This window comes from Peromyscus maniculatus, chromosome 18 (assembly GCF_049852395.1).
Source record: "Peromyscus maniculatus bairdii isolate BWxNUB_F1_BW_parent chromosome 18, HU_Pman_BW_mat_3.1, whole genome shotgun sequence".
NCBI lineage: Eukaryota > Metazoa > Chordata > Mammalia > Rodentia > Cricetidae > Peromyscus > Peromyscus maniculatus.
Window position 1 is genome coordinate 4963814 of NC_134869.1, and position 24302 is coordinate 4988115.

Consider the following 24302-nt stretch of genomic DNA (forward strand, 5'->3'; position numbering starts at 1 on the left):
TTCAATGTAACTGGATTTATGTTGAGGTCTTTGATGCACTTGGACTTGCGTTTTGTGCAAGGTGACAGATATGGATCTATTCGCAGCCTTCTACATATTGACACCCAGTTATGCCAGCACAATTTCTTTTTTTCCATTGTATAGGTTTGGCTTCTTTGTCAAAAATCAGGTGTTCATAGGTATGCAGATTAATGTCAGGATCTTCAATTCAATTGATTAGTCCACATGTGAGTTTTATGCCAATACTAAGTTGTTTTTATTACTGTAGCTCTATAGCAAAACTTGAGGTCAGGGATGGTGTTGTCTCCAGTGGTTGCTTTATTGTACAGGATTGTTTAAGCTATTCTGTGTTATTTGTTTTTCTATATGAAGTTGAGTATTGTTCTTTCCAGGTCTGTGAAGAATTGTGTTGGGATTTTGATGGGGGACGCATTGAATCTGTAGAATGCTTTTGGTAAGATTGCCATTTTACTATGTTAATATTACCTATCCATGAGCATGGGAGATTTGTCCATTTTGTGATATCTTCTTCATTTTCTTTCTACAGATACTTAAAATTCTTATCATACAGCTCTTTCACTTGCTGAGTTAGAGTCACCCCAAGGTGTTTTATATTATTTGTGGCTACTGTAAAGGTGATGTTTTTCTGATTTCTTTTTCAGCCCATTTATCATTTGTATATAGTAGAGTTACTGGTTTTTTTTTTTTAGTTATCTTGTATCCTGCCACATTACTGAAGGAGTTTATCAGCTGCAGGCATTCCCTGTTAGAGTTTTGGGGGTTACTTATGTAGACTATCATATCATCTGGAAATAGAAAAAGTTTGACTTTTTCCTTTCCAATTTGTATCCCCTTGCTCTCCTTTTGTTGTCTTTTTGCTCTAGCTAGAACTTTGAGTACATATTGAATAGATATGGGGAGAGTGGATAGCCTTGTCTTGTCCTTGATTTCAGTGGAATCACTTAGAGTTTCTCTTCATTTAATTATATGTTGGCTGTTGGCTTGTTGTAAACTGCCTTTATTAGTTTTAGGTATGTTCCTTTCATTCCTGATCTCTCCAAGACCTTTATCATGAAGGGGTGTTACTTTTGAGACTTGTTTGTTCCTAAAAATATCAGTTGAAATCAAGATTTGGAGTTTTATCAGGCTATAACAGTGTGCATATAACACCATTTGTATTATGCTATGTCCATATTCATTGGTTACCCAGATGAAAGCTTGGATCATATGCTGAGTAGCACATCCTGGTGTGCATGTGTTGAGGATGGTATGTCTTGTAAATGAAATGTATGTGTTCCACACAGTGGTACTCAGGATATCAACTTATATCTGTATCTGAAGTTTGAGTGTCTAAGATTTTCAACAAACATTCTTCCGTGTGTCTCTTTTGAGGCCTTGATTGACGATAAAATATCAGGGTCTGGGATCAGAGTTCCCTCTAACTACCAAATATGTTAATGATGTCCATTTGCTTTCATCTGTAAGGGAACCATTGGCTCCATTGAGAACATGGTATTTCTGGCTCCCTTTTGGTTAGGGCATTGGATGAAGAAGAAAATATTCTGCTCACACATCCTTCACGGTCAGGGATTCTGGGCTTAGTTCTTGCTCAGTAGGCTGCAGGTCTCCACTGAAAGCAGTTTATGGTCAGGCATGTTTCTCTTCTTGCATTGCCTGGACTCCTTTCACACAGGTCTTGGTCCTTGGCTACTTGATCAGTGTTTGGTCTAGGAAGATTTCTCCATTGTGGTTGGGGCAGGCACCATTTAAATTATCTCTTCAAACTGGACTTCCTAGGGTCAACATTAAGTCTTGCCACATATCTCTCATTGGGTTGGCAGGAGCTTCCTTGACTTTAGGGTTTGTGGTTTCTCTTCATCAAGGTCTGTGGTTGGCTTGTAACATTTGATTTTGCCTAGTTTGTTCTATGAGCTTTGTATGAGTTCTGAATTCTTCCCAGTCAATATTTGCCCCAGACCTCCTTTTTCATTTGGTGCTTGGTGTTTTCAGAATAAGGATTAGACCTGGGCATAGATGTTTTCCTGGTTTTCTCTGGGTGTTCTTTCTTTAAGGGGATGGCCCAGTCCCACTTCTCTTCTTTATTAGGGCCCAGACATATTCATAGTGAGGACTGGACTCAGGCCCACTAATTTTCTTGGTTTTGGCCTGGTCTTTTTCAGCCTTAAGCTTATGAAGTGGCCCACAACTCTTCTTGCTTAGGCCCATACTTCATCAGGGTAAGGATTATAGACAGACAGTTTTTTTTTCTTGGTCTCTTTCATTTAAGAGAATGTCACAGGTCTTCTTCTCTCCTTGTTTTTTCTCAGGCTTTTGTCAGGGTTAGTGTTAGGCCCCTGTGTTCCCTTTTCCTGCTTTGTCCCGGCCTCTTTCATTTGAGGGATTGGTCTGGGCTCATGTTCTTTCTTAGTTTGGCCCAGTCTTCTTCAGGGTCAGAGTTATGCTGAGGCCAACTTCTCATCTTGGTGAGGGCCCTGGCTTCAGTCCAGGTAAATTTGAGGCATGGATATTCTCCTTTTCTTTCTTCCAGCCAAGTCTTTTTCTTCTGAGGGATATGGTAGTACTCATTTCCCTTTTGGTTGGGGCCAGCCTCCTTTAAGGTCAAGGTTAGGCATGGCCATTCTTTTCTTTTCTTTTTGTTGCATTTCATTGTGTTACTTTTCCTTCTCCTTTGGCCTTGGCTCTTCCATTTAATGGACTGGCCCAGGGATACCTCTGTTTTTCCTCTGGGTAAGAGCTTATTCAGCTTCAGGTTTTGGTGCATGCCTCTTTTAGGTCAGGGTTTGGAAATTTTATTATTAGGGTTGGTCTCTGGCTTTTCTGGGTGAGGGAAAGACTTTGTTAATTTAGGCTTTATTCCTGGTCTTCATCAGGTTCATCCTCAGGCCTTGGAATACTTTTGTCTTGACATCTTGGTTAATGTTGAATCCTTGTCTACTTTCACTTTAGGTACTTAGCATGGGCTTTTTCAGGGACCATGTTGGCATGAGCTATTTTCAGGGTATGGCTCTATCCAGGCAGTTTTTGTATTAGAGTTAAGCCTGCTTACATTGATATTCTGGGACTGTGTAGTACCTGTTTCTCTTTAGGTTTGAAGCAGTGGATACATTTGAGTCCAGGTTTGTCTGAAGCTACTTTGTAATTTGTAATTAGCCTTGGATTATGCTCAGCCTTTCTGAAAAAAATAACATGTGGATATTGGTAGAGGACTGTATCTACAGCCCTTCTCTTATATCTCATGTATATTCTGAGGAACATTGGCTCTTTCCAAGGGAAGTTGGCACAGACACCAACACACACAGCACAGACTCCAGATGAAATAAACTATATATTACACAAACAGAAAGGTGAAGTAGGGAGGTGTTGTGGTGCTTGGGAGACTTCTTGCTGCTGCATTGGTGACTGTGGTCATGGTAAAGAGGCCCCTGAGCTCATGTGGAAAATTGTTGCTTCTCAGTGAAGATAACAAACTAGAGTCCCAACAAGGTCCCTGCTGCCTTTCCTTTCTTCTGTGATCTACTCCCATGAAGGCATATCACAGGCAGTTAATATAACAGCAGAGGATGGTCCTCCATTGATTTAGAGGCTGCCTTGTTAGGCACATGAGGGTTGTGCAGATCTTCATGGGGCCTCTTATGCAGTGTGGCATAGTGTGTCCCCTCCTGTATGTCATTCAAGGCATGCACTATGAGGGTGCTCCTTTGGTCCTTGCTATGGAAACACTTCTCAAAATGTCATTTGTTTTCTGCCTTGAAAACCCCTGGAACAATGAACCATGCCTTAGTGATCCCTTTCAAGAAAGCTCCTTGTCGTGTCCACTCACTGATGTGCGATCAGGTCTTCTCACAAAGAATGTCTGCACTGACTCACCAGAAATTGATTCCTGCTCACATTATTATAGTTGTGAATCACAGGCCACTTTAATAGAGTGAGCTGCCAACCTGTCAATGGCACACATGTAACCATGACAATGATTCCTTATGGAAAGTCACAGAGGCCAGGCCAAACTCTGCTCAGGGGAGCACAAAGGTGGTCAAGCTGTGTAGATATTTTTGGAGTGGGGACAGCTTCCCATCCAATCATCTTCTCCTACTACAGAAGTTCACTGCTGAGAAGAGGAAGGTCAGTGGGGATGGGGCAGACTCAGGCCATATGTACACAGTTCAAATACTGGTCTATCATTTCTGATCCTCAGTTTATCATCAAGATTCTCTTATCATGAGGCTGGTATTGTGCCATCTGCAGTACCTGGGGCTTGGGGAACAGAGCTGTTTGAAATTTGCCCTCCAAGCTGTCCCTTCACCAACATTAAACACAACTTGAAGTGGGATTGACCAGAAAGCAGAAAGCCATGAGGCTGTCCCTACCTCCTCTCCTCATGGTAGTTGATGACTTCTGAGGCTGTCACTCACTGGGTAGCAGTGTAACAACAGTTCATCCTGTCCCATTTTGGAAAGTGGAGTCCTGGGACAGGTGCTGACTCTGCCTCAGCTGTTGTCACCCTTTCTAACAAATGCTAGTGGAGATTAGTAGTAGAAAACAATGGACATATCCCACTTTGAGAAAACCCTTCCCAATCTCCCATTGTCCTTTGCCTTCATGCCTCTCTCCTTCCCTGACAGTTTATCTCTCAAGGCTGGTCTCAGATTTCCAGCAATCTTCTAACTCAGTCTCCTTAGTGTTGGATTTCCTTTTTTATTTATTTATTTATTTACTTTTTACCATGGATGCTTTTTTCTTGCCCTAATATGACATTTAAGGGTAGTGGGAAGGGGGCATCTTAGAGATCTGAAGAGTTAGTCAAGGTATCACAGTGTTCAATTCCTCTATCTTATGAAGATGGAAACCTACACTTAAGAATTGTGGCATGCAAAAAGGAAGAAAACAAAACTGAACTAACATTTTTTCTACTGGTCCTCAATCAATAAAATCTCAGTTATAAAAGAAAACCTCTTGGGAATTTCTTCCTGTTATCTCTAGATGCAGTTACTGTAAGCATTATGCTATCCTCAAAGCCAAACAGGATTTAGGGAGGGTGGCCTCAATAAAACTAGCTATCTAATCACAGAGCTTGATATGCTTTTTCCTGTCTGCAGCAGCAGAATTGGGAAGAAGAGAACTTACATGGTTGCCCAGCAGGGATGCCTCTTTGCTGTCTCAGCCTGGATGCCTGTGGTAACAGTTGCAGTAGGAACGCCCCACCTGGAAGTCTTCCAGTCAACATCATTGTATCCTGGGAACCCACAATTTCCTGGTCTTCACCAAGTTCTGGATAGCCAGTAAGTGTTTTTAATTTTACTTGATGGTGATGATTTACTATAATCTGAAAGTTCAGTAGAAGAGGAAGGAGAAACTGAAAACTTACATATGCTTGGTGTCAAATGTTATCTGAAGTGCTTAACATGTGACATAGATTGTAGATATCCATCTAAGAAAGATCCTGAAACATCTACACATTGTTATCAACATCTTAGACAACATCAGTATTCTAGAAGCATGGAAATTCCATGCACAGAATGCAGCATGATCAAGCATGCCCCACCCAAAAGTAATAGTGCCATTAGCCCATCATAAAGGATCAGGGCACCATCATTGTTGTGCCACAATACTCACATGCTTTTTCACACACTATACTCATATATATGTGCCCACATTCATACATTTAGAAACATGTATTTGTCTACATGCACACCCACACACACCCATATGCAGACACATAGAAATATTCATTAAATTAATTAGATGTACAATAATTTGGCATAACAAAAAATTAAAAGAAACAAACAATCCTTGTGGTATTGGTACGTATATGTATGGTATGCATGTTGTATGCAGAACTATGGGTATAGTTATGTGCATATTTTTATTAGTATCTATATGGTATACATAATATGTATAACCATATCTAATTGCATATACATGTGTATATAAATATAAAGATAAACTGAAATCTCAACTCCCAGACACCAGCCAAGGAGGCAGCAGAACTTTCCAAATGGCAACCTTGCTGTGTTAGCTCTTTTCTACCTTCAACTCTGAGTACCTGTTATGTTTGTTTGAAAGGCATAACTTTTTAATTCAAAACAGAGACACTGTTTTGTCTTACCAGAAAATATGTAAAATGTAACTTTCAAAAAACAGAAACATGAGATACAATCTTTGCTCTCAGTATCTAGAAATGAATATAAAAACTTCCTTCAACACTTTTTTCTATAACTGTATATCATTTCAATACTTATTTTTTAAATTTTAAATTTTTTCTCCTCTAAATAATGCAGTCTTCAATATATATAAGTCCTGAGGTATCATTCTCCGTGATGGTAGTGGCCACCACTGTCTCTATCTAAAACATCTTCTAGTTGCCTAGAAGTTGAGTTGTTAATTCCTGCATGGACTAGTTTATGTTTCTGTGTAGACTTAGGAAACATTTACTACACTAGGCTTTGAAGACATGGAGGTAACTAGGGTGAGTAGCATGGGAAGGAGATGGCTTGGGTGGGCTGACTGCATGTGTTGGGAAAGTTCTAGTTCAATGGGTGAAAGGTCATTTCTGAAGTAATAGGAGGCAAAAAGGCAGAACAAGGGAAAGGTATTTCTGACTGCACGCTGCTACTCAGTGTAGAACAACAGATCAGTTCTTACCCACTGCCTGACACATGGCTGTCCCAGATTTCTACGTAGCATGGTGAAATGATTGTCCTTGGCTTGCTCTACAGTGGTGTCTATAAAGATGATACAGGTCTAAAAGCATTTGTAACAAATACACCTCAATGTACAAACCCTTACAAGGTATTCTGCATCAGAGCTGGTTTATACCAAAGTCCATGCTCAAAGGGTTGTCCAGAAGTAGAATTCTTTCCTGAGTCCATTGTTCTCTGTGATTATGTTGGATACCTACTGTCTTAGTTAGGGTTTCATTGCTGTGAAGGGACACCATGACCATTGCAACAATTACAAAGGAAAACATTTAATCAGGTGGCTTACAGTTTCAGAGGTTTAGTTCATTATGATCATGGCAGGACAATGAGGCATGCAGGCAGATATGGTGCTGGAGGAGAAAAATGTGGAGATGAAGCTACATCTTCATCCACATGCAGAAAAAAGTGTTCTGAGACACTAGGCATGGCTTGAGCATAAGAGATCTCAACCCTCCCCCACTGTAACATAATCCTCCAACAAGGCCACACTCCCTGCAACAAAGCCACACCCCCTAATTGTGCCAGTCCCTATGAGATTATAGGGGCTTCTTACTTTCAAATTAACAAACCTCCAAGATATACTGAGAAGGCATAATAAAACACATTATGGTGGGGCTAATAGAAGATGTTATTGAGAGGAGAGCACTTTTTTTTAAAAAGAGGAGAGTCTTATCATTTGTTTCTACCCATCTTAGGTTCCTTGTTAGGGACTCCACAACAAAAGAAAAGCATATTCACTTACTTAGTGCAAACTTTCACAGTCTTCCTAAGGTAAAAAAAAAAACCCAAAAACTGCTTAGACATATGATAATTTTTTTAAGATTGCTTTCATCCAGAATGTTCATTACATAGAATATCCTGTGCTTAAGAAGTAATCTTTAAATGTGCATATTTTCACATAATATTAAGTAAATATTCTAATTTACAATTGAAAGAGTCAGGTACTTTAAATGTACATTAATAGCAACATTTTGACTTCACTTAATCATAATCAAATTAATTAAATATAAAAGCATATAATATTGATGCCCAGCCATTGAGTGAGCAAAGCACTGTTTTTGAACAGGTCTCATTCTCTGGTCTATGCCACCCCTAGTCAGGCTTCCAAGTGTGAAAGACAAGAACAAAGCCCTTGACACCAACATCTCACTTGTGCCTAAAGTCTCAACAGGAAGACCAAGCAAACAGGATTAATCCATCCCCAAGAGTCCCCAAGCCTCATTCAAAGGGCAGTCACCACAAGCTTCACAAACTCCTGCCAAAATCTGTCCCAAGTGACACCCAGCAGCCCCAGAACACTCCTTAGTTTAGTGTGGGGTAACATCCCAGGCGCAGGTCAGAATGACCCATGGAGCACATGGAGATGGTGAAAGGGCATCAGTCCTGCTGTGGAGATCATCACAAGAGGAATTACGGACCCTGCAGGCAGTTAGAGACCTAAACAAGGCTACCAAAGAAAGGGAGTCTTCCAAACACTCATCTGGTCTCATATTAGGCTTCTGTCCCCAAATTCTCCAACGTGTAGGGACAGAGGTGCCCATGGCCCCAAAATTATGGGCCCTTACTGTAGATTTTATTATGGTCCTGATCCTTGGAGTGGCCTACAGCCTTCATGTTCACCAGAGTCCCTTCCCTACCACAAAATGATGCCTTTATGTATCTCGTATGTTTCCCAATACCCTTACCCTTCTCACCTTGGAGGCCTTTCCTGATACTCAACTCATGGTGGGCCCAGTCATTTCACCCATGTAGCATGACATTGATCCACGAGCATTCACCATTGCTCAGGGCCAGCACTGTGCCTCTTAGAGGATGTAGTAGACCTGAGAGTTTATTCTAGAGTTGATGGAAAGTGGAATGTAATGAAATGTGTGTCAAAATGAAAGCAATAGGAATCAAGCAGATGAATGGCAAATAGTGAGGGCTTTTGAATCATGTCCTCTCTGTGTGCCTTCATCAGTCTTCAGATGTGAAGCTGCACCTTTCCTCCATGGAGAGACATGTGGTGCTTCTGACCGGCTTCAGGAAATTGTCAGGAAGTCCTTTCTAGGTTTTATGAGCAGTTTCAGGGGAAGATATGAGTCCTTCCTCACATTCATTCATCCACTCAAAAAACTTCCTATGTCAAGCCCCATGTTTTGATATAGCATATTCTGAATGCCAACAAGTATGAAATAAAGCAAAAGTCTGGGTATAATGAATGACTGTGCTCATAATTGATTCTGAAGTGCAACATTTATATAAATTTAAAGATGCATCTCAGTATATCACGTTCTGTGCATGTCATTTTGCATCAACTTTTCAGTGATTCTTGTTTTAAAAGTATCTAGAGATTGAAATGTACAAGGTACTTCATCTAAGTTGGATGTTTTTCACTAGTCTTTGAGACCTTAGTATTCTAAAACATGCAGTAACCACAAAGGCTTTTTAAGTTCTGAAGTATCTTGGAAATTTTGATCCTTGTAGGAATGTTATATTGGGAGAAGTATGTGATGATTGCTGAAACTGGTTAAATACTGAAACCTGAACTGTCCACAGGAGCCTGCAGAGCACTAATGACAAATAGCCTTAGACCTGAGAAGTACACGGGGCACAAATGACAGATTCTCAAAGGCACAATGCCAAGAAGGAACATGGCATTTCAATGACTCACCCTGGAACCTTCCTTGGTGCTTTTTCACTGGTTATTTCCAGTGAACTCACTTACCTGCATGGCAGAGTAACTTCACTTTTGCCTTTTCCCATGAATTACTCTGGACCAGCAGTTTCTTCACGCTAGACACACAGCAACCCTCCTCCCATCAAGAATTCTTACCTCTAGGGTGAGCTTTTATTAAGAGTATCATACATTTGAAACAAAATTCTGCACAAATTTTCCCAGTGCCCTTTAATATTAAAATATTCTCTAAGTTTCAGAACCACAAGAAAACCCTCTAAGGCAGAAATCCATGAGTTGATCATAGAAAGTACCAGGGAAGGGACAATGAGATGTCCAGTTGGGTGGAAGGAAAGAGCTTACTCCTCCTAATTTGTTCATTGACCTCCATGTGAACAGAATGACAGAATGGCATGATGTGTTGTGTATGTTCATTCTCTGTCATATGTATGTATGTATTTCCCCTCTCAAAATAAGAAAATGGATCTATTTTACTATTTTAAATTTGATTGGTAGATTTTCATACACTCATCATATGAAATAATTAATTTTTAAAATAATGAAAAAATCAATGCAGCTCATAACTGATTGTAACTCCAGTTCTAGAGGAATCAACACCCTCGCACAGGCATACATGAAGGAAAAATACCAATGCATGTAAATTAGTGAATAAACAATTGAATTTTTGTATTTGATAGTGTTGTCAGGAGCCCCAGAAGCATCCCACAGAACTAACTAACCTAGGCTCATAGTGAACCACCAACCACGTAGCTTGCATGGGACTGACCTAGGCATTCTGCAGATATTTTACAGGTGTATAACTTGGTCTTCTGGTGAGACTCCTAACAGTGGGAGCACAGCTTGTCTCTAATTCCTGCTTTTGGACCCCATTCCTCCTACTGAATTGCTACATCCAGCCTTAATAGAAGAAGTCATGCCTAGTCCCACCACAACTAGATATAACATGGCAGACAGATATTCATAGAAGGCCTGCCCATTTCTGAAGAGAAAAAAGAGAAGGAGGAATGGATGGAGGTCAGGAAGAGTGGAGGTGGGTGGAGGGTTGAGAGGAGAGGATGGAGGTGAAATTTTGGTTAGGATGTAAAAACAAAAATAAATAAATAAAACATTCATTACAAAAGAAGGGAGAATATTGATGTTTATCATATTTAAATTTGAGATACTAAAAATAGGCCCCTCAAGAGACATTGCCACTTACTCTAACTTTATAATGTGCTTGCAGTTGTACAGGGATAGTTAAATCATGCTAGGCATAATTTTGAGCTGGTCTAATACATAATGTGTTTGCCTTGTACTTGGAATAATTATATCATGTTTAGGCATTATTATGACCTGGTTATTGTTTTACATTTGGAAATTAATCGTGACATAAAAAGATATAATTATGTGTCAAGTTGACATGGGGTGAAGTTGTGATGGCTCTTTTTGGTTGTGAAATTTACTACATCTGCAATTAAGCAAAACCCAAATATGGAGGGGCACACCTGTGAGGTATTTTTGCTTAATTTGAAGAGAGAAGATACACACGTAATCAGATCTTTGCGTAAGGAAGACATTCCCTTAATCTAGATATTGATGGAGAAGGAAACACCTTTACCTCAGATGTTTTGAGCCCAAAAACCTCATCTGTAATCAGCCAGGCCTTGTGCTGGAAGCCCATATAAAGAAATGGAAGAAGGGAGCTTTTGCTCTTTAGCTGCTTGGTCTCACCTTGCTAGCAAGTTCATTCCGTCACGGTATTGGAGCCAACTTCTTTGGGATTCCAGATCATACTACTGATGGGTGAGACATCAAGTGTAGTGGACTGAGAAACTGCTGGATTCTTGGACTTTGTCATCATAGCCGGCCAATGTTCAAATATCTGGAGCACAGCCTCTAAGTCATTCTAAAAAATAGCCTTCTGTATATATAGAAATTCATCCAATAAGGTGTTAGACCAATGGAACCATGACCAATGCACCAGCCAGGTAGAGAACTTTTAGAGTAGTTTGGGTCTCACAACAGCCTTATCTCAGTTATAAATTCCACATGGTCACATTCCCTTAACCTGTGTTTTAGGTGATGATTTGATGCTGGCTTATTAGGTTTCTATACCTTCTGGGCAAGAAAGTAAAATAACACAAGTCTGAAATTTCTCAAACGGAACACACAGTAATCTAATTAAATGAGTAATTATATGAGATGGAGAGATTCTAGCTTAAGTGAGAATTAAAAACCAGATGTCTTAGCTTCAGTGGGGTAAGACCTGGCACCCCCTCTGCCACACACACAGGAAGATCAGAGGACAGTAGATTCTTTTTACCCTTGTTGTGACAGCTCCAGTCCGGAGACCCAGGGGATAACTTTCTTTACACATTAAATCTCTGCCTCACTGTTAGTCTCAGGAGTCAGATCTATTCCAGAGGAGCTTCACCAGAGTAAATCAGTCTCTGGAAGAACTTTCTCAATATAATCTGAGATCTGCTGTGGTAAAAGAACAGCTTCAACCACTTCTCTCCTTTTTTAGTTTTCCACAGAATCACTCTGCACCAGAGACATGTGGCCCCTGATGCAGGCTCCATCCACTCCACCTAGTCATGAGGTTCCTCCCAACATTGCTTATCAGACCATCAAGAGGGATTCCTCATCCTACCTCCACACCCAGGAGGGTCTTCTCAATATTTATTACATCAGACAGGCTTAATAAGTGTTGTCAACCTAGAAGAGATCTAGCAAATCTGTTCCAAACTGACAGTCAGTGACTGGGGCAGGATCCTGATCCTATGAGAGCCCTGAATGAATGTGTGGTAGCCTAAGACAATTAGCATGCCTGTCCCTACAGTTTTCAATAAACTTCAGTCTTTGGTGGGGAGTGATCCAATCCACCTAATACAGCACACAGGACTGGGAGGACAAGGGTCTATTACAGGACTGTGGAGATGGCTCATCCATTAAGAGCATTTATTCCTGTCTCAGAAGACTCACAGGACAGACAGCTAACAAACCTTTTTAATTTAAAATGCAGGTAGATTCTGCCCTCACCTGGCCTTTGTGGGAATTGCATGTATGTAGTGGCAAAACACCCATAAGTATAAACAAAAGTGCCACAAAATATCCTAAATTGTCTTGCAGGAAATCAGCTCTGCTGTTCACTTATCACTCATGATATATTTCAAGAAAACCAGAGGAAGATTTCTTTTTATTTCCTGATTTCCTTTATACAAGTTTAATGAGCGTTCTCATTTCCTGAGAGGCCTGGAACAATATACTTGTGTTTCCCTTTAATTTGGTCTACATGAAGTTCCGTGAACATGTGTGTACAGTGTACAACATTTTACTCTTAGCTAAATATATGACCTCAAGGATACAATATGTCTAATTTTTCTATTATGTAGTGGGTATACATGAGGTAGGCTATAAACCAACATCCAAGTCGCCACCCACTTGTGTAGCCCCGAGGCCCATGGCTGGGAAATCTGTGTGCAGCCCAAGATTCCAGGAACTTACTGAGATACATCCAAGCCTGTGATTTCTGGGTTTGCAGGCATGTGAAACCTCATCTAAGAGCATTTATTCCTGTCTCAGAAGACTCACAGGACAGACAGCTAACAAACCTTTTTAATTTAAAATGCAGATGGAATTTAATTTAAAATCCAGGTCTCTCAGGAAATGAGAACGCTCATTAAACTTGTATAAAGGAAATCAGGAAATAAAAAGGAAGAGTCTTACAATGAAAAGTTTGAAATTTATTTTATTCATAAAATACATTCATTTTACTCAATGGGAGTTTTCAAAACAGCAGTCATTATATACAGTATATAGCCTTAGCAAACTATTAAAGCAATGACAAGAAGAAAAGTATAACAAAATTTAACACAACCTTAAACGAAAATGAATAAAACCAAAAAACCTAAGCATAAATATCCTAAGATATAAACCAAAAAAAAGGAAAATTTCAGTTTCCTTTGGAATTTCATTATGGAAGAGCAAAAGAGGTGAGGAACTGGCGTATACTCTGTAGTGAATTATCTTCAGCTGCACGTGCCCATGACATGGCTTCAGCTTTAGCACTGCACTAGAGAGAATCTTATGCTTTTGGTGTGGTCTGTCTGGATGGCAGTGTGACATTAACACCGTATTCCTTGTCAGATTTCCATCACATATGGAGTCAGGGTTCTTAGTAATTTGTGTTGTGTTCTCTGTATATTAGACTTGTTTTTACACAAACTTTTATCTGGGGATAGTGAGCCAACAGATGTGGATCCGATTATGGCTGGACCGCCTCATGGTAGGTTGATATTTGCCTCACGAGTGAGTTCAAAGCTGAAAAGAGGTGGCATTTTCTGAGGAGGCCTTGAACCTGGAGTGTAGAATGTCATGCCTTCAAGGTGTCTTTGGCTTCTTCCAGCCTTCTCAGTCTCCTTAACAGGTACTGTCAGGGAAAATCAGAAAAGAAAATATGATTCAGAAACAGTTTTGCTGTGCACATGGCAAGAAAATCAGGGTCTATATACTCCTAGTAAACAAAACTTAAGGAAGGAAACACACCCCATGAACACCCTGGCTGCTGGGGATGGGGCTCAGTGGTGGCTTACTTGCCTGGGACATAGTGTTTCTGCTTCAGCAGCTCCATCTGCAGGAGGCTCTCATCCTGGGCTGTGGTCTGCTTCAGTTCCTGCTGGAGATTTTCAAACCTAGGGGAGAAAGGCAGCTGGGACACAAGCCTGGGGGACCTGCCATATCAGCTTTTGAGCCCTCATCAGATCTACTCAGCTAGACAATCGAGCTTTACCTTTCAGCTGAGTTCATTCCCTGCTTCCCCAAGGCAAAAGGGTCAGAGAGAACCCGGGCAGGATTTTTTTCCTCAACTTTTAAAAACTCCTAGAAGTTGAACTGGAAAATACACACTGTGCTGGATTAGAAGAAACAGCATATTTCTCCAGCAATCCAAAGACATCATTTTTGAGAAATATCAGTTTGACAAGGTCTGAGGAACAGGTCAGGAGAAATGTTGCTGTCCTTGATTAGATACCAGGTGAATGAGAACCTCTTGGACAACTCTATGCCTGTCCTCTAGTGGAGCCTACACAGCAATGCAGAGAAGGCACTGATTAATCCTACAGCCCATATCCCTGCATGGGATTAGCTTGTCAACTCCTACTCTGTTTGTGACCAGAGTAAATCTTCCCATGAGAAACTGATAAACACTGCAGAGAGCCTGCAATCAGCAGAAATGTGCTGTATTCAAATCTGCCGAAGGATAGACACTTATCTCTAAACGTGATGTTCCTGATGGAAAATAAAGTTGCAGGAGGACACACTTTCCTTCATGATTGATGATTCCCTCTGTAGGTTTCTGGATGCCATGGGAATATTGGGGAGGAGATCTAATGTTAGATTTGAGATACTCATAGCATACTAGAGTTTTCAGAAGGGAAGAAGGGGACACAATCCCCATAAGACCAAGGAGAAAGCATATTGCTTCCTAGCCGGAAGTTCCTGTTGACTGAGACAGCAATTACACTCTGAGGTGTTCCTTCACAGGCTGTGGTTAGGAGCTTTACCAATTGAACGGAAACTCAGAGGACAGAGATCTAGGTACAGTGGACCCACTTAGATCCCCCTGCTTCTGGAAGCCTGAGCTCCTACCTCATCTGGGACACAGTGAAGTGATGCTGCAGCTTTGCTGCCAAGTCCCTTTGCCAGGTGAGCAGCTCCTTCTGCTTCATCAGGAACTGAAGATTTTCCTCAAGTCTTTGATGTTCCTGTTCATTAGAACATTGTGTTTTTAGGAGAGGGTTTCCTGCACCACTGTACATATAGACACATGCACATACACACACACACACACACTCTTGAACACACACATGTACTATGGATGCACACATACAAGCACACTACATTGTCTCCATGTTTGCTTTACCAGAAAACACTGATGTAATATGAGATCACCTGGGATACTATGAAGAAGAAAGTGACCTTTCATTAACCCACAGCCTCTCTACCCATATTCCAGTAGAGAGAAAGGAAAACGCAAGGTCCTCTGAACACAGTGATGTGGAGAAGATTGTGAACTTTTACTCTGTTTAGATAATTTTTCATTTTATTTTTATGTTATATGTGCAGGTGTTGCCTGCCTGTGTGTCTGTATAACACATGCATCCCTGGTGATCTGGGAGAAGAATTCAGTATGCAGATAAGTCAATGTAATGCTTGCCTTGTAAACCTGTACACAGACAGGTGAACCCCAGGGATCATTTACCAGTAATCCAAGCTCTCCTAGCAAGTTCTCCAGTCTGTGAATTGAAGGCTTAGTTCCCCAGCACAGGACCACTGGATGGCAATGGGCCAGCCCCTTGCTCTCACTCAATGCTTCCCAGTGCCTCCAGGGAGGGCAGCTTCCTCCTAAAGAAGCTCTCTAAAGCACAGGTTGTCTCAAATTAGGCCCAAAGCAACATGCTCAGAAACAAGAAAATCTCTAAACTCAGAAGTCTATATTATCCTTTCCTCCAAGTAAGATGACTGTGTCAGGGATTTCTTTGAGTAACAGAAGGTTGACTAACTCAGCGAAAGGATTGCATGTACTATTCCATGTTTAACTATATTCCATGGACCACATTGTATGTTTGCACTCATCAAGGATGTGCATCTGAGTAGTTTCTAGTTGGGGGTGTTCTGATGAGTCCTGCTGTAGCCCTGTTGTCCTCTCTTCTCTGTGGACACCTACTTTCCACTCTGGAATCAATGGTCCACTTGGAATCTGCATTCAATATTCTGAATTATTTTAAAGAGCTTCTCACAGCGCTACAACATCTTACACTCCTACCAATATCTGATAGTTCTCATTTCTCCCAACCTTCCATCAGGCCGATTTTAACTCAGTATGAAGAAGTTTGGAATAAAAGCAGTTTCTGAGTGCTGCAGAGACAACATGGAGTGGGTACTTTAGAGTGTGAGGAGCCTAAGGGGTGCACTGAGACAGCCTCTTCTCACACCTCAGCATAGCTGTGGGACTTCTGCTGGGCTGAGATGCAGTCGCAAGCACCTCTGCTGTGCAGAATTTCTCAGGGAATAAAATCCAGGCCAAGCTCCAAGGGCAAGGTTAGCTGAACCAAGGTTAGGGAAAGGTGAAAGGAAAATGGCAGCAGACAATGAGGAGAAAAACAAAACAGGATGCAGGGAAGTCATCAGTGGTCAGCCACCATTCACCCAGAACAGAGAAGGACACAAACTCTCAGGCAGCCTTTCCTGCCTCTCAGTAGCTTCTTTCTCACCTTTATAGACCCTATTACTTTATTTTTATCCAGAGGATTTCTTTGCAGATAAATAATTCTGCCTCAACCTGAAAATACCTGAAGAACTTTTAGCCTTCATCAGTTTTATGTCTTTTGTTGTAGTTAACTGTGTGGACATGCAGAATGATGGACAACACCATCTGTTCTTTGACTGATGCAAAGTGGTACTAACCAGATTAGGCACAGTACTTTCTCATTCAAATCTGTCTGCACCATTCTTAAAGATGTTCCATTGTTCCGTGAGTGAGTAAACATACACATAGAGGCTCAAACACATATTTTCATTCCCACAAGATTACACATAAGAAAACACACAAATACACACACCTGTCTTGAACCCAGAAGGGGAAGGGAGGAGGCTGGAATGTTGCAACTCCTTTTGTACTACAGGGAGAGGTAGTGGGTCCTCCCTGCTGTCTACAAGCTTTTTAGACACAGCCAGGCTTTTCTGCCCTGACCTGAAATTATTTCCCCTCCTAGGACAGTTTTTATCACAGACTCAATGATTGTACATATAAGTAACAACCTCTGCTCAACTGAGTTTGACCACACAAGACCAAGTGCCCATGGAAGAGGGCTGGACATGAAGCCTCCTGATAGATCCAAGTTGACCCATCATAGTCTCCTCACTAAACCTGCCCAGATTCTGACACAAAAGACATTGATTGCACTTGAAAATGGAAATCTCCATTGTCATTACCCAACAACTTTTGACTGGATTACAGTGCATATTATGTGAAAACAGCCCCAGGTCAGTCAGTCGGAGGCTACTTGGGTCACCCACAGCACTTTCCTGAAATGCGCACTCTATACAACTATGAGGAGGAATCTTTTCTAAGGACTCAGCCATATACATGTTAGAGTGGGCATCAAAATGTCAGGTTCTATGTGTGAAGCCAGTAAGACAAACCAGACATTTCCTGGAAAGTTACTTCTATGCTGTGAAAGAAAAGAAGTCTACTTATTAATTTTAAAATAGATCCATTGCTTGATTTTTGTAGAGGACATTCCTCCTTCCATGCTGTTTCTACCTCCGATCTCATAACACCCATGCCAAGCAAATGAGACCAAGACCCTTGACCTCACTCACTCGGATCGCTGTGCTACTCCCTAAGTGACTCCCATCATAACACCGCTCCTACCATACTGACACATAGGTGAGTGACATGTGATTTACTCTTCTCCCTCAATGGACTGCAGCTTCTAGCAGAGCAGTAGGATTCCTTGGCAGTCATGCAGTGCCTTCTAAGAGGTTAACTCCCCAGAAAGACTTGTGAATGATCACAGAAATGAACTATTGGATGGGATGGGTCAGTTGGATAAGTGAGTAGATGGTTACATGGGTGTGTGTATATGTGTGTGTATGGTTAGACAGGTGGGCATCTTGGCCCTGCTGCTTCAACCTACCTGCTGCTGCTTTTTGCAGAGGTCATAGATCTTCTCATGGGCCTCCTCACAGAGCCTCCTTGCCTCCTTGCAGGACTCTTGTAGTGAAATTTGCTCCCCCTGCAGCTTTCTGTTGTTCTTTTTCAACATGCTCACTTTTTCCTTTAGCTGAGTCGATTCACTCAGGAGCTGACAGTAGAGGGTGCTGAAATGTCACCAAAAATGATGAGCTCTACCTCCATCTGCCCCTCCTGCCTCCCAATACCATCCTTCCTGCAAGGTCCCATGTCCCCATCCCCATGAACCCTGGGCAGGAACCCACATTAGCCATCGCAGCATCACTCAGGTGCAGGCCAAACCATAGAATAGCCAAATTGCAGAAAGATTCAAACTACTTCTGAATACGCTGACAGCAAAAGGTATCCATGTACCTATGAAAACTGGATCCCCCACTTCCTCCACACACACCCTGGTGCTTAACTGTTCACAGTATTGGGTAAACATGAGAAGGTAGAGGAAAACCATGCCCTAAGGGGGACAGAGGACCCAATGGGAATACATTCCATCCATGTTTCCCATAGAAACCAGCTCTGTAAGCTCCTGCCAGAGCCACAGAAAACATTCGTGGTGCAAACAATGTTTTCTCTCTAGAAGCTCCAGAAGTTGACAGGAAAATGTTGGGAGGGGCTCTCAGACTCTTCACTCTTAGGAGAACTCAGTTTAGGAGGCAAAAGTCTAAGAGCTATAAGGCAGGCTGCTTGCTAAGAGGTAAACAGGCTAGAACCACAGCCCAGGTTTTGTTCACAGGTGAAGAAGGGAAGAAGCTGCTGTGGGATGTCTTCTGTATGCTGTGAATAAGTGTTACTCCCATTGGTTAATAAGTAAGCTGCTTTGGCCTATGGCAAGGCAGGATGGAACCAGGCAGAAAAATCCAGGAGAGACAGAAAAGAAAGTCAGAGGTGGAGGAGATGCCAGCTGCCACCCAAGGAGAAACATGCCAGCAGCCTGGCCATGCAGCAGCCATGTGGCAAACAGATTAATAGAAATGGGTTAACTTAAGATGATAGAGATAGCTAGCCAGAAACGTAAGCCATTGGCCATACAGTTTGTAAGTAATATAAGCCTCTGTGTGTGTCTTTGGGACCATTTGGCTTCAGGAGGTAGGTGGGACAGATTCCTCCTGACAGCTGGGTCAGGCAGGACTGGAAAAACTTCAGACTACCAGAAGCAGTCCTTAACAATTTCAGGGGTCCCATCTAAATTAGGCACTCACCGGTAGGAGTTGGTGTGCTTACTCAGCTCCTTGCAATTGTAAGAAGCCTCACAAATTTCCTTGGGGAATTTCTTTACATCTGACATCTCCTTCTTATGCTGTGTTTTCAGCATCTCCAGCTCAGATTTCAGCCTGTGGTAGGGCATGACCCCAGGAGCAAAGAACCCCATGAACAAAGGCGGCAGGGATCACATGCATTAAGGTTCTGTTTTATACTACCCTAGTCCACTGGATGTCACACCCTGAATTCTATGTACTGGACCTCCTGATGTGTATTAGACTTTGCCTTACTGTCCCATGGCCAGGAAAGGCTGGGTGTCAATTGGGAAGGAGACAGGACTACATCAGCTCCCTGTGTAGGCCTGGAGGGGGTACACTAGCTCTCTAAGAAGGTCTAAGGAGTCTGTGCCACAGATTCAGGTCTATCTGAAATCTGCAATGACATTTCCACTGCCTTGGGAACAGAGATTCTTTTCTTTACAAGGATACCCAGAACTCATAATCAGTGTTTCCAAAGAGGAGGCACTACATTCAGATGGATTTATAAACTCCCAAGGGGATTCCAATGAGGCACCAGGATGAGCACAAAGCTGAGAGCAGTGTTGCTCAATGTGGGGCTCCCTGGCCTCAGCACTTACATCACCTGAAATCTTTGAGACATGTGAATATTCAGAACTACTATCAAGCTCTGACTCGAAGGATCTGGAAGGACACACACACACACACACACACACACACACACACACTGTAAGGAAGCCTTTTAGACAGTACACAACACACTCAGACACACAATCCTCAGCACAAGGAGATTTATTACCCCAGCAGGGCAAGCATGGCATTGGGAGCCTGCCTCTGGATCACGCAAAGGCAGGCAGCAAGCAGCAGGCTTTTTTCAGCAGTGGGTTTTTAGGTAGAAAAGGTTAATCTGTGCTAGGGTGAGTTGTTGAGATCTCAGTGTATTCAAGTAATAAATTTTGGTTATTGGACTTTGGTGTTTAGTTTCAAGAATGAGTCAGTGTCCGCTAAAGGGAATGGACTTTGAGGACTAAACTTAGGAATGTAATCTAATGGTTTATCAAGGGAGAGGGAATTGAAAAGGGCAAGACCTGCCACTGCCATGTTTGCAACATTTGGGCCCCTTAGAGAGCACTTCATATACATAAACCCACACACAGTTAGGATGTCAGAGAAATGCAGGTAGGTGGCACTGTCTCATAGTATAAGAAACAAGCTGAGAGGAGCAGCGATGAATTCCAGGCCTTCTGGTCACACACAGAAGGACTGAGTAGGCCCACCAGGCCATTCAAGCTGCTCCCATAGCAAAAAGCAAAACTAAATATCAATTCAGAGCACTGAGCATCTCCTAAAAGCCAATGCCTTTCAGGGCCTCTTGAAATGCATGTTGTGATCTTACACCCTACTGCCCCTCTCTGTAGATTGTGATTCAGGCCACAAGCTCTGGGTTTCATCTGGAGGAATCAGAACAGCCTATGTCCTATCTCACTTATACAAGCTTCTGCTCTGCCTCTCAGATGTACTCAGGACACAGTAGGGTCAAGACAGTCACCAGGGAAAAGGGCATGATGAGTACCTGTTGTTCAACTCATTGTTGTTATAAAGGGCCAGGAGTTCCAGCAGTTCATTCTTCTCATTGGTCATCATCTGTAGCTGAAGGGTCAGTTTATCCACCTGGTTCAGCTGCTCCTCCTGTGCAGTGAGGAAGAAGGGTGTGGATGATGCCTTCCTAGTAGTCCCTGTAGGTACATAAACACAGTGAATTTGTACAGAAGAATGGCATAGGGCCAAGAGAGATCATGTGGAGTCCCAAGAGGAGGCCTGAGGGAGAGGAAATGCATGGCACCCAGTGAAACCCTCAAATATCAGAGCAGCTATCCTTAAACTGGGGTCCATAAGCGATGTGTCTGTCTCCAATCTCTGAGGATAGATATATGCCTTAGGCCCTACTGCAGCCCCACTGTCCCTGAAAGGCATAAGCAAGGCTAGCCATGTTGATTTGGAATTGTCAGCCGATGTGATGCAAGAAAGTCCTGGACTGCCTGGCGCTTTGCAGCTCTCTTCCCTGATAACCTGTGTGCAGGACTTAAAGCAACTGAATGTCTCAGACCTAAGTACATGGATGGAGAGTTTCCTTTCCTGGTATTTATATCAGATATCCATGAAACCTACAGAAATCCACTGAGAATAAAGTGCAGCAACATGCTACCCTGATACCTCATTAGTGGTTCTGGGCCTCCGTTAGCATTCTTTGCCAATCATAATGAACTGAAAAAGGTCCCAGCACAGCAGCAGCATCCCTGACATTTCCTGGCCCTCTGCCCTCAGAAATCCTCCACTTTGGATCTGCTCTTTTGGAACCCAGATAACCTGCATAGGCCCATTGCTTCAGATGATCACAGCTACTGAACCCTGTTGATGTAACCAACCGTCTTATTAAATAAGAAACACAGAAACAATGTAAAAGAGAAAGCCGAGAAGTCAGAGCTCAGAGTTAAAATCTCACCCTTCTTCCTGCTGTCCCAGCTTCGCGAAAAGAGACCTACTTCCTGTCGGTTCGTATTTTTAAAGTATGTTGTTCTGCCTTCTCATTGGTTGTAAACCCAAACACATGACTGCCTCGTCACTGTCTGAATGTACAGCCCCCTAGGTCTTAAAGGCATATGTCTCCAATGCTGGCTGTATCCCTGAACACACAGAGATCTTATGGGATTAAAGGCGTGTGCCGCCACCGCCACACTCTTGCTATGGCTCTAATAGCTCTGACCCTGAACACACAGATATCTATGGGATTAAAGGCGTGTGCCACCACCGCCACACTCTTGCTATGGCTCTAATAGCTCTGAATCCCAGACAACTTTATTTATTAACATACAATCAAAATAATAATTCAGTACAATTAGATTATCACCACAGAACCCCATTAAGAGAAGAACCAATTCTGACATCAACTCCTGCTTAGAAAACTAGTGCTTTCCATGCCAATCAGTGTGCTCAGTTTTGCCTACATGTCAATTGGTGAACCCTGTAAGTACTTAATGAATGCCTCAAGGGCAGTTGGCATTGCCACAACATTGGTGATTTCACAAAAGATGCCAATGACTCACCAGGATGCAATAGAATTTCCAGAGAAGAGACTGTTAGGTCACTGCTAATGTCGTCACCTATCTGATAACAAACTCTTCTCCAATTCACCAAAAGCCAAGCTGCCCTTTCCAGCACCTTCCCTGGGACAGAGTAGGGCCTTCAGTACCTCGTCATTCCAATCCAGAGATCTCACTGATTCATTCTAGTTCATTCTAATTCAATAGTTCATCGTGTGTGGAGGGCAAGACTCAATTTCCAAACACTGTCCAGGAATGACTCTTCTCATTCTGAAGAATGCTAACTAATAAGATGAGAAATAAAGGATGCTAAGAAATTAGCTCAGGATAATGGGAAAGGAAGATCAGTCCCACAAGGTGAACAAACACATTAGAGAAGATGCATGTGGCAGTTACAATATATGAGGATGGTGGAGGATTATGTGGGTCCTGTCAGAAAAAATGATGTCATATAGGTAATGATGAAACTTTTGCCAAAAGCTTCAGCAGAATGCATTCTAACCATCATGATGTTAGCAAAGGTGTTATCAACTATTGAATGGTATGACTGAAAATACCTAAGGACTGGGCATCCACAGGTGAGCCGTCTGACACCAAGAATAAATACTTAGAGGAAGAGTGATGTTCCATTTTGCACTCAAGGTAGAAGGAAGATGACTGGCTAGTGAGAGGAAAGGAACTCAGAAACCTTAGGGGTCACTGACATGCAGCAATACTTGGTGGTTCCTGCCCTGCTAGTGGTTGTAATTTAAAATGTGAGAACCTCTAGCTGTGTCCAAGGGACTTTACTCTTCCTGTTACTAGTGACACACCAAAAGACATCCAGTGTGGGTGAAGTGCAGGGCTGGTACTGAAACCTCTTTAGTCCCTCTGTGCTTCCTTCCCACTCAGAGTGAAAGCAGAGGGCCCTCAACAGAACAGCTGCAGCCTTGACCATCTATGGCTCTCTGCCAAACTAACCTTGAAAATCCTCAACTTTGTTCTGCTCTTGAAGAACTCTGAGGACTAAAATAGGCCCATTGCTTCTCAGAAATTTTCACCTGCTTAGCCCCACTCCTGGAAGGATCAGCTCAAGCCATCCTCCTTCAGGAAGCTCCCCATCCCTTTCCCAGGACTCACTGCGCTTTCCCCAGAACCATTTATTTCTTGATGTGTGACATGGAGACTGAAGGCCATCTTCCTTCTGCCTCCCTTTGGTCTCCCTGTGCTCTCCATCCTGTCTTCCAAGAATCCTGTTCAGTCTAGTCACCATGTCTGTAGGTGAAACACGAGACACTGCACAAATGCCCCAAGGACAGTTGGTGTTGTTACAACACTGGTGACATCACATGGAATGCCAGGGCTCTCTAGGATACAGTAGAATGTCCATGTGCTGATGTCAACTGGTATACCTATTTCATCCCTTCTACATACCTTACCAAAAACTGACTTGAATCCAAGTTGCCATTTTCAGGAGCCTCTGGGTTCACAATGGAAGCCATTAGTAATAATCCTCCTTCCAAAGCCAGAAATCTAGGCCTCTGCTTCATTAGAAACTTTATCTAAGTGAAGTTGAAAGCTCACTTTGCATGCACTGTCCAGGGTTGGATTTTCCCCTCCTTAAAATTCATAATCAATAATTTGAGAAAGAAAGAATGCTTAGAAATGAGGTTAGGACAATGGGGAGAAGTAGGGATGAGACCTCTGAAGTGAACAATCCCCCAGGGAAATCCTCAGACTTGTAGACATTGGTGGGCTCTAAGTCACATAGTTAGTTATGAAGATTCCCCCAGAGTGGCAGTAGAGCTAACTCAAGCTATGAGGTTGTTAGTGAAGATGTGCCTAGCTCTGGACAGGTCTGGTTGGAGCCACTAAGAC

General features: G+C 42.3%; 2 protein-coding genes across 6 annotated transcripts in view; one reads left to right on the top strand and one right to left on the bottom strand.

Annotated features, from left to right (window-relative positions):
- The window catches only part of LOC143269227 (disks large homolog 5-like), a 181257-nt gene that overhangs the window by 9238 nt on the left and 147717 nt on the right, over positions 1 to 24302 (top strand). For 2 of the 4 annotated variants that reach the window (XM_076554287.1, XM_076554285.1), the window contains exon 2: positions 5115 to 5297. The gene's annotated coding sequence lies outside the window, so the exon portion shown is untranslated. Of the gene's footprint in view, positions 1 to 5114; positions 5298 to 17668; positions 17825 to 24302 lie in introns of those variants that run through there. The other 2 variants (XM_076554289.1, XM_076554286.1) reach the window with 2 other exon arrangements.
- Positions 13106 to 23759, bottom strand: LOC143269226 (disks large homolog 5-like). Of its 2 annotated transcripts, none has more exons than XM_076554274.1 (7): positions 23565 to 23759; positions 20918 to 21080; positions 19327 to 19458; positions 18075 to 18258; positions 15022 to 15137; positions 13972 to 14066; positions 13106 to 13804 (listed from the first exon to the last, which is right to left on the bottom strand). In XM_076554274.1, exons 1-7 carry the CDS (start codon positions 23695 to 23697, stop codon positions 13656 to 13658), a joined length of 972 nt encoding a protein of 323 aa, XP_076410389.1. In that variant the 5' UTR covers positions 23698 to 23759; the 3' UTR covers positions 13106 to 13655. The 2 variants fall into 2 exon arrangements, with proteins under 2 accessions (XP_076410389.1, XP_076410390.1); XM_076554275.1 differs by having other exon boundaries at positions 13106 to 13790; positions 23565 to 23750.

What these genes read in the sequence shown, in the direction of transcription:
- LOC143269226 (XM_076554274.1), bottom strand. Translation starts at nt 23,697, where the DNA reads ATGGTGACTAGACTGAACAGGATTCTTGGAAGACAGGATGGAGAGCAC. An exon ending in ATGGTTCTGGGGAAAGCGCA is followed by an intron (nt 21,081 to 23,564) that starts GTGAGTCCTGGG and finishes ATGTACCTACAG; the next exon opens with GGACTACTAGGAAGGCATCA. An exon ending in GCAGAAACACTATGTCCCAG is followed by an intron (nt 13,805 to 13,971) that starts GCAAGTAAGCCA and finishes TTTCCCTGACAG; the next exon opens with TACCTGTTAAGGAGACTGAG.